At 50.0% G+C, this 14,922-nt stretch overlaps 1 protein-coding gene across 4 annotated transcripts in view; it reads left to right on the top strand.

The window, feature by feature from the left end:
* CORO2A (coronin 2A) overlaps positions 1-14,922 on the top strand; it is a 69,051-nt gene that overhangs the window by 17,219 nt on the left and 36,910 nt on the right. The window contains exon 1 of one of the 4 annotated variants that reach the window (XM_035252990.3): positions 3,834-4,004. The exons of 2 other annotated variants lie outside the window; for them this stretch is intronic. Coding sequence is in view for 1 of the 2 variants with exons in the window: in XM_078373115.1 (XP_078229241.1) it covers positions 4,535-4,558 (24 nt within the window). In the remaining variant the exon portion in view is untranslated. Of the gene's footprint in view, positions 1-3,833; positions 4,005-4,303; positions 4,559-14,922 lie in introns of those variants that run through there. One more of the 4 variants, XM_078373115.1, reaches the window with a different exon arrangement.

The raw sequence follows: 14,922 nt of genomic DNA, 5'->3' as shown, positions 1-14,922 counted from the left end.
CACACCAGGGACCAACTCTAAGGTCAAGGGTTGGGAAGGGCTAAAAGAAGTAGGAGCTCCGAGGAAAGCAACATGGAAGCAGAGATGTAGCTGCCAGGGAGCACAGGAAAGCTTGTGCCGATACCTAGGTGCTGTTATTTCTTTATTCTTTATTTTTTTTATGATGGTGATATATACATAGCAAAGTTTACAATTTTAACCAATTTTAAATGTACAATTCTGTGGCATGAAGTACATTCCCGTTGTTCAGCCATCTGTATTAATCCACTCTTACACTACTATAAAGACATACCCGAGACTGGGTCATTTATAAAGGAAAGAGGTTTAATTGACTCATAGTTCCTCCTGGCTGGGGGGCCTCAGGAAACTTACAATCATGGTGGAAAGCGAAGGGGAAGCAGGCACCTTCTTCACAGGGCCGCAGGAGAGAGAGAACGCGCAGGGTAAACTGCCACTTTTAAACCATCAGATCTCATGAGAATTCCCTTAGTAACATGAGAACAGCCTGGGGGAAACCGCCGCATGATCCAATCACCTCTCACCAGGTCCCTCCCTCCACATGTGGGGATGACAATTCAAGATGAGATTTGGGTGGGGACACAGAGACAAACCATATCACCATCACTGCCAAGATTTTTTACATTTCAACTTCACAGTAGCCTACTCTATTCTTTAATGTTTTTGTTTACATGTGTCAATGAAGAGTGTATGTTCAGACTGAAACACATTTGACAAAACAGGAACATACATGTAGGAGACTAACACCTGGCTGGGTTCCTGCCGAGCACTGCTCTGAGGCATTTTAGATGAGTGAACAACTCACTTATAAGGTGGGTGCCATCATGGACCCCAGTTTACAACTTAGGAAACTGAGGCACAGATTTAGAAAAGCTACTCAAATGCTCCCCTGGTCCAAGCCTGGGCCCCCTGGTTGCTGCCATTTATTGAGAACTTTACCATGTGCTACATGCTCTTAAGCTCCTTGCCCATCTCATAGCAACCTGGCAGTGTGGTACCAAGACTTAGAGAAGGGGGGGGGTCTGGATTTGGACCCAGGTTTCTCTGACTTTGAAGCCCATATCTTAAGCACCTGTACTGGGCTGCAAAGCTGTGATGGGACAGCAGACATAATTGGTGGATTTTGTTTCAGCTGTGGAGCGCCATGAGAAGGAGGATGGAGTGTGGCTTCAGAGCATGCAATGTATATATTGAGAAGACCTAAGAAAGCAAGACAAAGGTGCTGGGTGGTGGCTTATGCCTGTAATCCCAGCACTTTGGGAGGCTGAGGTGGGCGGATCATGACGTCAAGAGTTCAAGACCAGCCTGACCAACATGGTGAAACCCCATCTCTACTAAAAATACAAAAATTAAGCCAGGCATTGTGGTGAGCACCTGTAATCCCAGCTACTTGGGAGGCTGAGGCAGGAGAATCACTTGAACCCAACAGGCGGAGGTTAAAATGAGCCGAGATCGCGCCATTGGACTCCAGCCTAGACAACAGAGCGAGACTCCATCTCAAAAAAAAGAAAGAAAGAAAGAAAAAAAAAAAAAAAGGAAGCCAAGGAGCAGGCTGCAAGTGGCCACCGAGTTGGGGGGTGGTTGAGTGCTCATGGAACCCTTGAAGTTTAGACAGGGGTTCCTGCTGCTTAGTAATCTCGTAACCTCAGAAAACTGACTTGGCTGCTCTGCAGAGTGCCCCAGCCACACTCATGAAGAGGAGATAATCCTCCCCGCCCCCAGGTGGTTGTGAGGGGTAAACTGAGCCACAGTTGTGAATCGTTTGCTGGGCTGTAGAGCAGTGGTTCTCAAAGAGTGGCCCCTGGGCCAGCGGCTTCCTAGTCACCTGGGAACTTGGTGGAAGTGCAGCCTCACAGCTCCCACCTGCTCTGCTGAATCAGAAACTCTAGGTGGGCCGAACAATCACAGTTTGTTAGTTTGATTTTGTAGAGACAGAATCGCTATGTTGCCCAGATTAATCTGGAACTCCTGGCCCCAAGTGATCCTCCCTCCTAGGCCTCCTAAAATGCTGGGTTTGAAGAGTAAGCCATCACCTGGAATTGTTGTTTTCCAGCCCCCAGGTGACTCTGAGCATGTGACAAGGCAGGCAAACACATCTAAATGTGATGCTGTCACCCTTCCTCACAGCCAGCCTTGTGGGCGGAAGTGCTTTTCCCACCGGGGCACCGACATCTTTCCTGCCCTCTTTGCATCCTCAAAAGCCTTGGCTGCTGGCACTTGAAATTTGAGAAGGGCAATCTGGCCTCCTGACTGCCCTGGCCTGCAGGCCCAGCCTGAACAAACAATTTCGGTGGAGCTCCTGGGGGTGGGAGGCAGGGAGGAGGGGCCTGGCCATCCTCTCCTGCCAGCTGTTGTAGACCCTGCTGGGGACTGATGAAGGGTGAGCAGAAGCATTTCTCTCCATGTTAACAAGCAGCTGAGAAAGTAGCAGAAAAGAACTTCCCATCCCCTTCCCGCTGTGGGGCCAAGCTTGGAAGTGGGGTGCAGGGCTGAGCTTGGAAGTGGGGTGTGGGGCCGAGTTCACAAGTGGGGTGCAGGGCCGAGCTCAGAAGTGGGGTTCGGAGCCAAGCTCCTAAGTGGGGTGTGGGGCCAAGCTCACAAGTGGGGTGCTGGGCTGAGCTCACAAGTAGGGTGCGGAGCTGCCAGCATCTGCAGGAGAAGGCAGGCCCTCAGTGGTATCTAGGGACTCTTGCCCCAGGGCAGTCACACCCTCCTGAGTCCAAGCACGGAAAGCCTCAGAACTCTCCCCGTCCTCCTCATGGCATTCTGCAACCTCTCCAGCCCACTGGAGCTGGACTTGAAATGAAACCCACTTATGTCTTCCTTAGATACCAGCCCAAAGTTGAGGAAAGAAAATCGTTTCCCAGGCTCAGTGTCCTAACTTCCTAATTGCAGGGGCTAAGTCTCCTTTGGCTCTGTGTCACACCCCCAGTTACAAACTTTGATGCCTCCCCAATGTCTCAGGTGCCATCTCATCAGCATCCCCCTGCCGCCACAGCCCCTCTTCCAGCCGCAGCCCCAATGCTGGCCTGCATTTGCCTAGACCAAGTCTCCCACCCCCCCACCCCGCTGAGCTGAAAGCTCCTAGCTCTATCTCCACACACCACACACGGCCAGGCGTGGCCTAGCACAGCACCTTCCACCCAGGTGCCTCCCCTTCCCTCCTCTGCTGGGCTTGCTCTACTTGACCTTGAAGGCTCAGCTCAACCGTGTCGTCCCAGAGGCCCACCCTGACTCCCCAGATTTCCATCTCCCTGCTGCAACTTGCGGCGCTGGCCTTAGCCCTGGTGACCCTGAATTGAGCTTGCTGGTTACATGGGGGCCTCCCCCATCCTCTGAGCTCCCCCGTAACTGACCCTGACCCTGTCTGGGTCCATCATGCATCTCCCTTACAGTGCCCAGCATGGCATCAGACTCACAGTGGGCACTGATGATGTCGGCTGAACTGACTCTGGGCCCCCGGTCCCTGAGGCAGGCAGAGTGAGGGCTGATTTGTGGGTCCATGCTGAGAACAGAATGCAGGGCCCTGGTTGGATGTCCGCCCCAGGACCAGAGTTGCAGAGCTTCAGCCCTGCCTTGGGCTGACTGTGGGACCCTAAGCAAGGCTTTCTCCCTCTCTGGGCCTCAGTGTCCTTCTCTGTCCAAAGACAGGCCCGAAAGCTCTGTGCCAGAAAGTGGACAGTGAGCAGGAAGTGGAGCCCAGATTTTCAGCCTCTGGAGGCGTCTTGGAAAATCCCCAGTGACCCTTGTCGCTCGAAACTCCCAGATAAGGAGATTGTGGGGCAATAAATCTGTGTGGAGTTTTGTCAGATCCTGATTTGGGGGGTTAAACAGGAAGAAGCTCTGCTGTGTCTTCAGAAGGCCTAGGCAGGAAGGAGACCAGCCTTCTGAGGACGGCTGACAGGTGGACAAGCTCTGCCGCCCTCGAGGTCCTGAGTGTGTCTGGCGTGTGCAGGCTGCAGCGCCCTCACAGATCATCCTAACAGGTGGGCAGGGCAGGGCTGTTACTATCATGTGGATAGAAACACAGAAAGCGGGAGAGGGGATGAGATTTGCCCAAGGTCATGGAGTGAATTGGTGTCAGAATTAGGATTATCGGCCAGGGCTCAGTGGCTCATACCTGTAATCTCAGCACTTTGAGAGGCAGAGGCGGGTGGATCACCTTAGGTCAGGAGTTCAAGATCAGCCTGGGCAACATGGTGAAACCCTGTCTCTACTAAAAGTACAAAAATTAGCTGGGTGTGGTGGTGCATGCCTGTAATCTCAGCTACTCGGGAGGCTGAGCAGGAGAATCACTTGAACCCCGGAGGCAGAGGTTGCGGTGAGCCAAGATTGCGCCATTGCACTCCAGCCTGGGTGACAGAGCAAGACTTTGTCTCAAAAAAAGAAAAAAACAAAGCAAAAAAAAAGAATTGGGATTCTCCAGCCTGACCAGCACACTGCTATGACAGTGATGGGCCCAGCCCGTTGGCTCCTAGCACCCCAAGGTGGAATTCGGAAGAAGCTGCTGGTTTGAATGGAAGCTCAAGCTGAGAGTCAGGTGGGCCTCCCCCTGGGTCCCCACAGGGCTGTACATGGGCGCAGCAGAAGGGGAGAACCATCTGGGGTTGACAGTCCTCGGGGTGTGTTGGTGGGGGAGGAAGGAAGAGAAGGAAAAAACACAGTGGGCAGGAAAGGAGGAGGGGAGGGGCACTTCCATGAGCCGAGCTCCTACGTTGTGCCAGACACATGCAAAGTCTTTTACGTACATGATCTAATTTAATCTTCTAGATTCTATGAGAAAAATATTAGGGTACTCTAATGCTATGGTACAGAGACAAACAGGGGTCCAGGGCTTGAAACTGGTGACTTCTTTTTCCCTGCCCTTGGCTACCTCCCCAAATGTCAGGATGGGACTGCATGGGATGGAGAGACTGCTCAGTCTGGGAGGCGGGGAGGCTCCCTGGAGGTGGTTCTGCTGGAGCTGGGCCAGGAAGGTGGGGTGAGAGGAAGGGGCATCCTAAGAGCCCCGCTAAGTGCCACCCAGCAACTTACCTGGGCTGGAGTAGTTCTAGGTGGAGGGAAGGGGCATGAGCAAAGATGGATTATCTGGGAAAACATGATGCTTCTTTATTTTCTTTTTGCTTCTCCCCTTCTCTTTTGAAAAATGTGATGCTTTGAGGGGAAAGCAGACAGACCAGTTCAGCTTAGAGAACAGGTCTGTGGAGATGAGAAGGAGATCAGGGACGCAGGGGGAATGTAGAGACCTCAAAACCCAAGTCCAGCAGAGGACTTTATCCTGAGGACAGAGGGGACCCGGGTGGGTTTCAACAGACGTCGGGAAGGGGCAGGGCCAGAGTTGAGGTCGGAATACTCTAGGCCTGAATCCCCAAGAGAGAAGGCTGCTCAGGCCTTGGCATGGCCTGGGAGAGGAGTAGAGAGCAGGTGGGGGCTGTGGGGGGCAGGGCTGGCTGGGGAGGAGGCAGGGCAGGAGGAGGAGGCCAGTCCAGGGACGGTGGCTCTGGGCAGTGTCAGATGTAGGGAGGAGGCACTCCCGCAGGCCTAATCTCATCAGGAAGAAAGAGGCCTTGTCTTGGCTCGCTCTCTGACTCAATCTGTACTTCCTGTGGGCCTGCAGGGAGGCATCTGTGCTGGACCAGAATGATGGGCAGCGCAGGGGCGGGGAAGGCGGAGACCTGAGGACAGGGCTGTTTGTGTTTGCCGGCTGCAGACCGCTTCTGCCTCCCTTGTTGATGGTCGAGCCCCAACAACCCTCACTCGTGAGAGTCCCTGGATGGCTGCACTCCTGCTTCCCTGCCTGGGCTGTGCTGATGGAGAAGAAGCAAAGGGTTTTTTCCCCTGCTCCTCCACCCCATCCCAGGCCCCTCAGCACCAGGGCAGGGTGGGGCCTTCTGACATCCACCCGGGAGAGCCCAGCCTGGAGAAGCACAAATGCACTCTCTTGGATTCTTCTCATCCAGCAGGGATTGTCAGCTAGCCTTCTGCATGTGTGTGTCTGTTCCCCATCATCATCGTGAGCGCCAGGGGTTGGAACTCTCACGAGCCACTCAGACCCTGGCAGCCTGCTTTATGCTTTCTGGTTTGGGATTTTTATTTAGATCCCCAAAATATTGGGCTCCCAGCATATACCTGGTTGTGTGTTAAATCACATCTCAGTGTCCTGTACACATTAGGACCACAACAATCTTACTAGTCAACGTCTGCTGAACACTACGTATGCACCAAGTGTGACTCCGCATGCTGTGTATAAGTGTCACCTCATGTAAGTGTCCAGGCACCCCTGTGAGAGTGTGGACCTGCGACTGAACAGCGTGGCCTGGATTCCAGCCCAGCCACTAACTAGCTGTGTGGTCTTAGGCAAGTTACATAACCTCTCTGTGCCCTGTTTCCTCATCTTAAAAATGGGGTGATGATAGTATTTGCATGAGGGTTGAGTTAGTACATAGAATATACTAAACACCTAATCAGCAATATAGGTGTTAGCTATTATTTGTATTTGTAGCTCCTGATTCTCCTAGTGAGGAAACAGACACATTAACTTGCCCAGAGTGGCAGAGAGGAAATGTTAGGGCGGTGCTGTCCGACAACTTTTTTCAGTGATGGGCGTGCTCTATAATTACTTATATGGCTTCATCTGTGAATATTAAGCACGTGTGGCTTTTGAGCTCTTAAAATGTTGCTAATGTGACTAAGGAGCTAGATTTTACACTTTATTTGATTTTAACTTTAATTTAGAAGTCTTGTGGGACTAGAGGTTCTGTGTTGCACAGGGCTGTTTACAGCCAAGATTCGAACCCTGACAGTCAAGCTCCAGAGCCTGGGCCACCTCTGTGCTCTCCTGCTTCTTTCTTGCATAAATCTTGTACAAAGGAAATTTAAAGACACATACAAAATTAAAGAGAAGATTCCAGTGAATCCTCATGTACCCCGACCCACCATCAGCAGCCTGTTTCATCTCTACTCCCTCATTTTCTCCTCCTCTGTTCAACAGCCCCAAGGTATTTTAAAATAAATCCTGGATGTTATACCATTTCATCTGTGAATATTAGGCATATGTCTCTAAAAGATAAAGACTCTTGTCTAATATAAGCACAATATTATTGTCACACTGATGACAACAATTCTGTAATATTGTCAGGTGCCCAGACTGGAGTGCAGTGGCGTCATCATAGCTTACTGCAGCCTCTAACTCCTGAGTTCCAGGGATCCTCCCACCTCGACCTCTGGAGTAGCTGGGACTACAGGTGTGTACCACCATGCCCAGTGAATTTTTTTTTTAATTTCTAGTAGAGATGAGATCTTGCTGTGTCAACCAGGCTGGTCTTGAACTCCTGAACCCGAGCGATCTACCTAATCCTCCCAAAGTAGAATTTTCTTCCTTTTAAAGGTTGAATAATATTCCATGGTATGAATATACCACATTTCACTGATCCGTTCATCTGTGGATGGACACTTGTGTTGATTCCACATTTAAGCTATTGTGAATAATGCTGCTATGAACATGAGTGTGCAAATATCCCTTCCAGATCCTGCTTTCATTTCTTTAAGCCTGCATATTCCAGAAGTGGAGTTGCTGAATCTTATGATCGTTCTACTGTTAAATTTTTGATGAACTGCTGTACTATTTTTCATAGCAACTGCACCATTTTACATTCCTACCAACAGTGCACTAAATCAGATTGTTTCAAATCGAATTGTTTGCTTGCTTGTTGAGTTGTAGGAGTTCTTTGTATATCCTCAGTATTAACACCTTATCAGATAGATTTGCAAATATTTTCTCTCATTCCGTATGCTGCCTTTTCACTCTGTTGCTAGTATCCTTAAATGCACACCAGTTTTTAATTTCCATGAGTATAATTTGTGTATTTTGTTGTTGTTGTTGCCTGTTCCTGGTGTCATAACCAAGGAATCACTGCCAAGCCCAATGTTGTGAAGATTTTGCCCTTTGTTTTCTTCTAAGTTGTTGTTTTTTTTTTTTTTTTGAGATGGAGTCTCACTCTGTTGCCCAGGCTGGAGTGCAATGGCGCGATCTCGGCTCACTGCAACCTCTGCCTCCCAGGTTCAAGCAATTCTCCTGCATCAGCCTCCTAAGTAGCTGGGATTACAGGCACATTCCACTATGCCCAGCTAATTTTTGTATTTCTAGTAAAGATGGGATTTCACCATGTTGGTCAGACTGGTCTTCAACTCCTGACCTCATGATCCTCCCGCCTTAGCCTCCCAAAGTATTGGGATTACAGGCATGCACCACCGCACCCAGCCTTCTTCTAAGGTTTTTATAGTTTTAGCTCTTACATTTAGGTCTTTGATGCATTTTGAGTTAATGTGAGAAACCAGATAGCATGTAGCATTTCCTGGGTTTTTTCCTGATTGCATCCAGGTGGCTGTTGAACACATTTCTCCATACCCTGTGTGCGTAGTTACATCCAAAGACTCGGTCAATGTTGGGTTTCATTTCTTGTCAAAGCCACTTTATAAGTAGGTTTCCTGTTGCTTCATACTAGCAGCACATAATGTCCGGTTATCTCTTTTAGTGATGCTAAGATTAGTCATCGGGTTCAGGTGTTGCCAACCCCACCAATCTATTACACCAGTGAGTCTCAAACTTCGCTATGCATCAGTCACCTGCGGGCTGCTTAAAGAAGAGTGGTGAGCCCTGCCCCCAGAATGCTTGATTCAGTAGGTCTGGGAAGGGAAGCTTGAGAATATGCAACTCTAAAAAGTTCCCTAGTGATATGGTTAATGGGGAGCTACACTTTGAGAACCACTGCATCACATCCATTAGGTGTTGCTGTTATCTGCTCCTAACATGCACTGGGATAGCATGGGAAGCTTAAGCACTGCTGGCGTCTGGGTCCCCCACCCAGTAATCTGACTTAAGTGATTCTAATGTGCAAAGTTGCAAGCCACTGCCCTGCATTTTAGCATTCCCTCAAGGTCACATCATCTCATCTCTTCCTGCTTTTAGCCATCTCTCTGAGAGGCGTGAACATGTGGAGAGCAGTGACTGAATTATTCATCTCTGACCCCTCTGAGCCCTGCTCCTGACTTGGCTTGGCGCAGAATAAACACCAAGCCAACATTGGTTGAAGATTGGAGATTGAATGAAATCCTCTTCACCTCTTTATAGAACTTCCTGGAGTATTCTGCTGTGAAATTTCTACTCTCTGGTTCAGGATGTTGGGCTCTTTAAGAAATGGATTCTAGAGCCTCCTCTCTCGCAGACAACTTGACAAAGTCAGGGCTACTAGGGATTTACAATAGAACTGTTACATGTAACTTAGGCTCAGTGGCTCACACCTGTAATCCCAGCACTTCAGGACGCCGAGGTGTGAGCATCGCCTGAGGCCAGGTATTGAAGACCAGCCTGGGCAACAGAGTGAAACCCTGTCTTTACAAAAAAATTAGCCAAGCATGGTGGCACATGCTGGGTCTTAGCTATTCAGAATGCTGAAGTGTGAGGATCTCTCGAGCCCAGGAGGTTGAGGCTGCAGTGAGCTGTTATCATGCCTCACATTCCAGCCTGGGCAGCAAAGTGAGACCCTATCTCAAAAAAAAAAATATGTTACATGTATACCTTGGTGGTGGCAGTGGGAGAGTGACCAACTTATCCCTGTTTGCCTAACCTTCCCCCAGTTTAGCACTAAAAGTCTCACATCCCTGGAACCCCTTCACAATCCAGGGCAAACCAGGACAGTTAGTTACCCTACTTCTCTGGACAGCAGGCTCTTCTTGCTTAGAAGGAGGGAGGAAAACTGCCCCTGTGGGGTGAGACCCTTAGGTCCTAGCACCCTGGATCCCGCTGGATCACTTCAGACCCTGTTGCTGGCCGGAGCAAAGCTACACTGAAGACACCTTGTGCCAAGAGGTAGTGGGTTAAACCAGGGCCAGGCCTCAGATTCACAGAGGCTGGTTGTGAATGAAACCCTTGCAGAGGGGAAGTAGCTGAGCCTTGTGTTGTTTAGTTCCTGCCTGGCGAGAAAGGAAAGTGGTCTGGGAAATGGCTGGTTACGCAGAGGCTGAGGTTGGCAGCAGGGTGGCCTTACCCTCCATGGGCTTCGACTTCAGAGCCAGATATCCCACCCACAATGGGTGGATCAGAGACCCCGTAAGGATTCTGGATGACTTAGAAAGGAGCTTTCCCAGCAAGTTTGGGGCCAAGGCCAGGATCAAGATAAGCTGTGATGGATAAGAGTGGGTCAGGGATTGGAGTCCAGGTGAGGGACCCACCCATAATTCGGTGTGTATTGTGTTAATTCCCAGCCTGTGTAGAGCACCTTCACATAGAGTGTTCTTTATCCTGGTTGACAGCAGCCACTTTTCAGCTTTTGTAACAACTGGGTAACTTGTGGTTCTAATCTTCCCTAACTGTGGCTGTGACATAAGTGTGGTGGTTCAGACCCTCTCACCAGGCACTCACAGGCTGCGGCTCACTGTGCCCACAAGTCAAATCCTAAGAAAGAAAAAGATAAAACTTCAAATATTAGATGTGAAACCACAAATTTACAAAGGGGCACTGGTAGCCAGCAATGCCTACCCATTCCGTTCAAAGAGCAAATCAGGTCATTTCATTCTTTCTTTAAAGCCACAAACAGTATAATTAGTGAATAATCTATTATGGCGGTTTGCACCACACCCAGTTTGGGTTCAGTTTCAGCTACCCTGCAGCTAACCCTTGTCCTGCAATGAGTTTAGGGCAGGGCAAGGGAGAGGACCCTTTGGAACAGGCAGGAAACTCTCTTCTCTCTCTCTCTCTCTCTCTCTCTGTTTCACACACACACATACCCTACATATATGTCAGAGAGGAACACATTGCATAGCAGGAAGAGGGGTCTCTGAACTAGACCTGGGACTCCTTCCCACCTGCACTGCTCATCATAACATGATTTCAGTCTAGTCACTTCCCTTGCACCTCAGTTTTCCCATCATCAAATGGGGAAAATAATCCCCACGTACCTTGCAGGAGAGTTATGAGGCACTGTCAGGCATTAAATAAACTCACCCGGGCGTGGTGGCTCAAGCCTGTAATCCCAGCACTTTGGGAGGCCGAGGTGGGTGGATCATGAGGTCAAGAGATTGAGACCATCCTGGTCAACATGGTGAAACCCCGTCTCTACTAAAAATACAAAAATTAGCTGGGCATGGTGGTGTGTGCCTGTAATCCCAGCTACTCAGGAGGCTGAGGCAGGAGAATTGCCTGAACCCAGGAGGCAGAGGTTGTGGTGAGCCAAGATCGTGCCATTGCACTCCAGCCTGGGTAACAAGAGCGAAACTCTGTCTCAAAAAAAAAAAAAAGAAAGAAAAAAGAAATAAACTCAAGGCCGGGAGCAATGGCTCACACCTGTCATCTAAGCACTTTGGGAGGCCAAGGTGGGCGATCACCTGAGGTCAGGAATTAGAGAACAGCCTGGGCAACTTAAAACCCTGTCTCTACTAAAAACACAAAAATTAGCTAGGCGCAGTGGCACGCACCTGTAAACCCCACCTACTTGGAGGCTGAGGCAGGAGAATCACTTGAACCCAGGAGGCGGAGGTTGTGGTGAGCCGAGATAGCACCACTGCACTCCAGCCTGGGCAACAGAGCCATACTTCTTCTAAGAAAGAAAGAAAGAAAGAGAGAGAGAGAGAGAGAGAGAGAGAGAGAGAGAGAGAGAGAGAGAGAGAAAGAAGAAAGAAAGAAAAAAGAAAGAAAGAAAGAAAGAAAGAAAGAAAGAAAGAAAGAAAGAAAGAAAGAAAGAAAGAAAGAAAGAAAGAAAGAAACTAGGTGCAGTGCAAAGTCCAGAGATGACTAAATCCTTTTTGGGAGTGGGGAATTCACAGGCCCTGGAGCCTAATCTCATATCATCAGGCCCACCAAGCCAGCATGGGATTGCAGCAGTAGAATGGATGCCACCTCCTGCTTTGTGCCCCAGCATGTTGTCCCAGAGTGCCACACCTGAGGTGGCCTGCTGGGGCTTTGATGTGGGCCCAGCCAGCTGGAATGGGACAGGATAGGACAAGTGGCCTGGGATAGACCTGGCTCGAATTGACTGTTCTGGCCCAGCCTGTGGGTGAAGGGCCCGCTACAGTACTCATTTGTGGGCAAGTCCCTGCTTGTAGGGAAAATGAAACTCCTGTTCTCTGAATTGCTGAGTCATTAAAGTCATGCATGTGTTGATACACGTATGCGCTCATGCACGTGTATATACACAGCCTCAGTTAAACATCCAGGTGGATGCATACCCACAAGAGGACACAGGCAGTCATGAACATCCTGATGAGTGCAGTTCTTGTGCACACACAATGTACACACAAGCCAACACCTGTGCACAAGCTTCACCCATGCATATACACATACACTTCCATACCACACATAAAGGGAGAGGTAGCTGGGCCTGCTAACGGCTGCCCCATCCCCAACATGTACAGTTTCCCTTTGTGACAGCAGGTCTGGAAGAATCTTAGCAGTACAAATAAGAGTTAGGGTGGGAGAGGATTAGGGGGCAGACAGAAGGGCACTGATATTCAGCTCCTTTGCTGTCAGCTGGCTTCTTCCATGAGGAAATGGGAAGCCTGACCAGAGGGGTCTAGCTAGCTTGCTGGGCCTCATTTTCCTTCTTTGGAGAGTGGGGGTGATCATGATCATGACAGTTCCTCTTAGGGGTGGAGCTGAGATCCAGGGCTGTGATGGGTATGAAAGATGTCATCATGGATATTGTCTGTGAGAACCTGGAGCTGCAGGCTCAAAAGCTGCAGGCTTGAGTCAGCTGAGTTCAGCCCCCAGGCCTGCTGTTCACTAGCTGGGTGACCTGGTTACTGGCCTCAACACCTGCATCTGAACCGGGGAGCAAGGTAACACCCACTTGCTCTATTCTTGCTGCAAGGAAAGTACTTGGAATGGCACCTGGCAGCTTGTAACACTCAAAAACTGTGACTTCTTACTGCCACGGAAGTGACTGTGAGCTCCAGGGGAGGTGTTGTCCAGGCCTCTTACAGCCTCCTAACTCCTCCTGGATGTGGGGTGGCTCTCAGGAGTTAGGCCAGACCCCAGGGACCCCCTACAGGTACACAGGCAGGCTGTGAAGGGAGAGAACTCGGAGAGTCCACAGGGGGCCAGGGCTGTTGTTAATGTAAGGTCGTGTTGACTTCAGTGACTACCCCCGGCCTGCGGCATGCGCTCAGGCACCACATTTGGTTGATCCCACCTCTCTGGTATTTCAGTAACATCCTCTCCCCACCATCCCGCCCACTTCACTGCCCTACTTCAGCCCAGGTGGCCATTGCCTCTCACCTGCTCTAACCTTTCCTCTGCTCAGTAGTCAGAGGAAAATCTGAAAATTAAATCTGGTCCTCTATCTTCTCTACTTTATTTATTATAATTATAATTATTAATTATTAATTATTTTTGAGACAGAGTATTACTCTGTCACCCAACCTGGAGTGCAGTGATACAATCTCAGCTCACTGCAACCTCTGCCTCCTGGATTCAAGCGATTCTCCTGCCTCAACCTCCAGAGTTGCTAGGACTACAGGCATGTGCCAGCACCCCTGGCTCATTTTTGTATTTTTAGTAGAGATGGGGTTTCACCGCGTTGGCCAGGCTGGTCTCAAACTCCTGGCCTCAAGTCATCCACCTGCCTCAGCCTCCCAAAATGCTGGGATTACAAGTATGAGCCACAACACCAGCCTCTCTCCTGCTTTAATTTCTCCAGTAGCTCCCCACTGCCCTCAGAGTCCAAGTTCCTGAGAAGATCTGGGTCCTGCTTCCTTCTCTGTGGCCACACCAAGCATAGGCAGCTACCCACCATCTCCATGGGCTGGACTTGCATAGGCTGTATGAGTCAGGACAGGTCGCTGTGCTCCATGACAAATAACCCCTTATCTCACGGTTCGCTCTACAAGTGTATTTCTCTGTTGCACTGTATGTCAGTAGAGGAAAATGCTCTGCTCCACGTGGTTCCTGAGGGACCCACCACCTTGCAGATGCACCATCTGAAACATGCATGCTTCTCATCCCTTCAGCCAAGGACGAGAGTCCTTGAGGGTCACAGGCAGGTCTCATGTGCTTTGGCCTGGAAGTGAAACACATCACTGCCTCCCATGATCTACTGGCCAGTGGGTCATGGGAGGCAGTAATGTGTACTATGGCTGCCTGACTGCAAAGAACCTGGAGGGGAGCAGTGGGATGTCTGGTGAGCATCACCAGCTGCCGCAGACAGGTGCACTCCCGCCACCCCCAGCAGCTGCTCAAGGTGAGGCAGGGGTCGGGGGCCTGGAGCAGAGCTTGCTGATTTGCTCCTTACTTTCCCACCCCCAGCCCAGGCCCAAGATGGCTCCTCCACTGACACCTACTTGCCAAGACCCTAGGGAGGTCATCTGTCCTTGTTGTTCCTTTCCAGGGGACCCCCAATACACATTTCTCTCAAAACTCACTATAGAGAAAAGAAGTGCTGTTCCTTAGCAACGGGTGGCTTTTATCTTACAGACACCAAATAAATCCTTCTCTGATTCTGTTTTCTTTGTTGAACTGGTCACTAGGAAGCTCAGACCCAAACCTGGGCAACATGGCAAGACTCTGTCCTTAAGAAAAAAAATTTTTTTTGATTAGCCAGGCATGATGGCATACACCTGTAGTCCTAGCTACTCGGGAGGCTGAGGCAGGAGAATTCTTGAGGTCAGGAGTCTGAGGCTGCAGTGAGCTGCAATCATGCCACTGCACTCTAGCCTGGGTGACAGAGCAAGATCCTTCCTCAAAAATAATAATAAATAGATGGTGACATGAGGTAGGGGTGGGGTGGTGAGGACTTGGTATTCAGAAGGTCCCTCTGGCCTAGAGGAGGCCCCATGGTATTATGGGCATGGGTTTGGGCACAAAAGAGGCCTAGACTCTCTCACAGGCCACTCATGATCTAGCTTTCCCCGCCC

The sequence above is a fragment of the Callithrix jacchus genome, chromosome 1 (assembly GCF_049354715.1).
Source record: "Callithrix jacchus isolate 240 chromosome 1, calJac240_pri, whole genome shotgun sequence".
In the NCBI taxonomy this organism is placed as follows: domain Eukaryota; kingdom Metazoa; phylum Chordata; class Mammalia; order Primates; family Cebidae; genus Callithrix; species Callithrix jacchus.
This window is presented reverse-complemented; position numbering and strand designations above follow the sequence as displayed.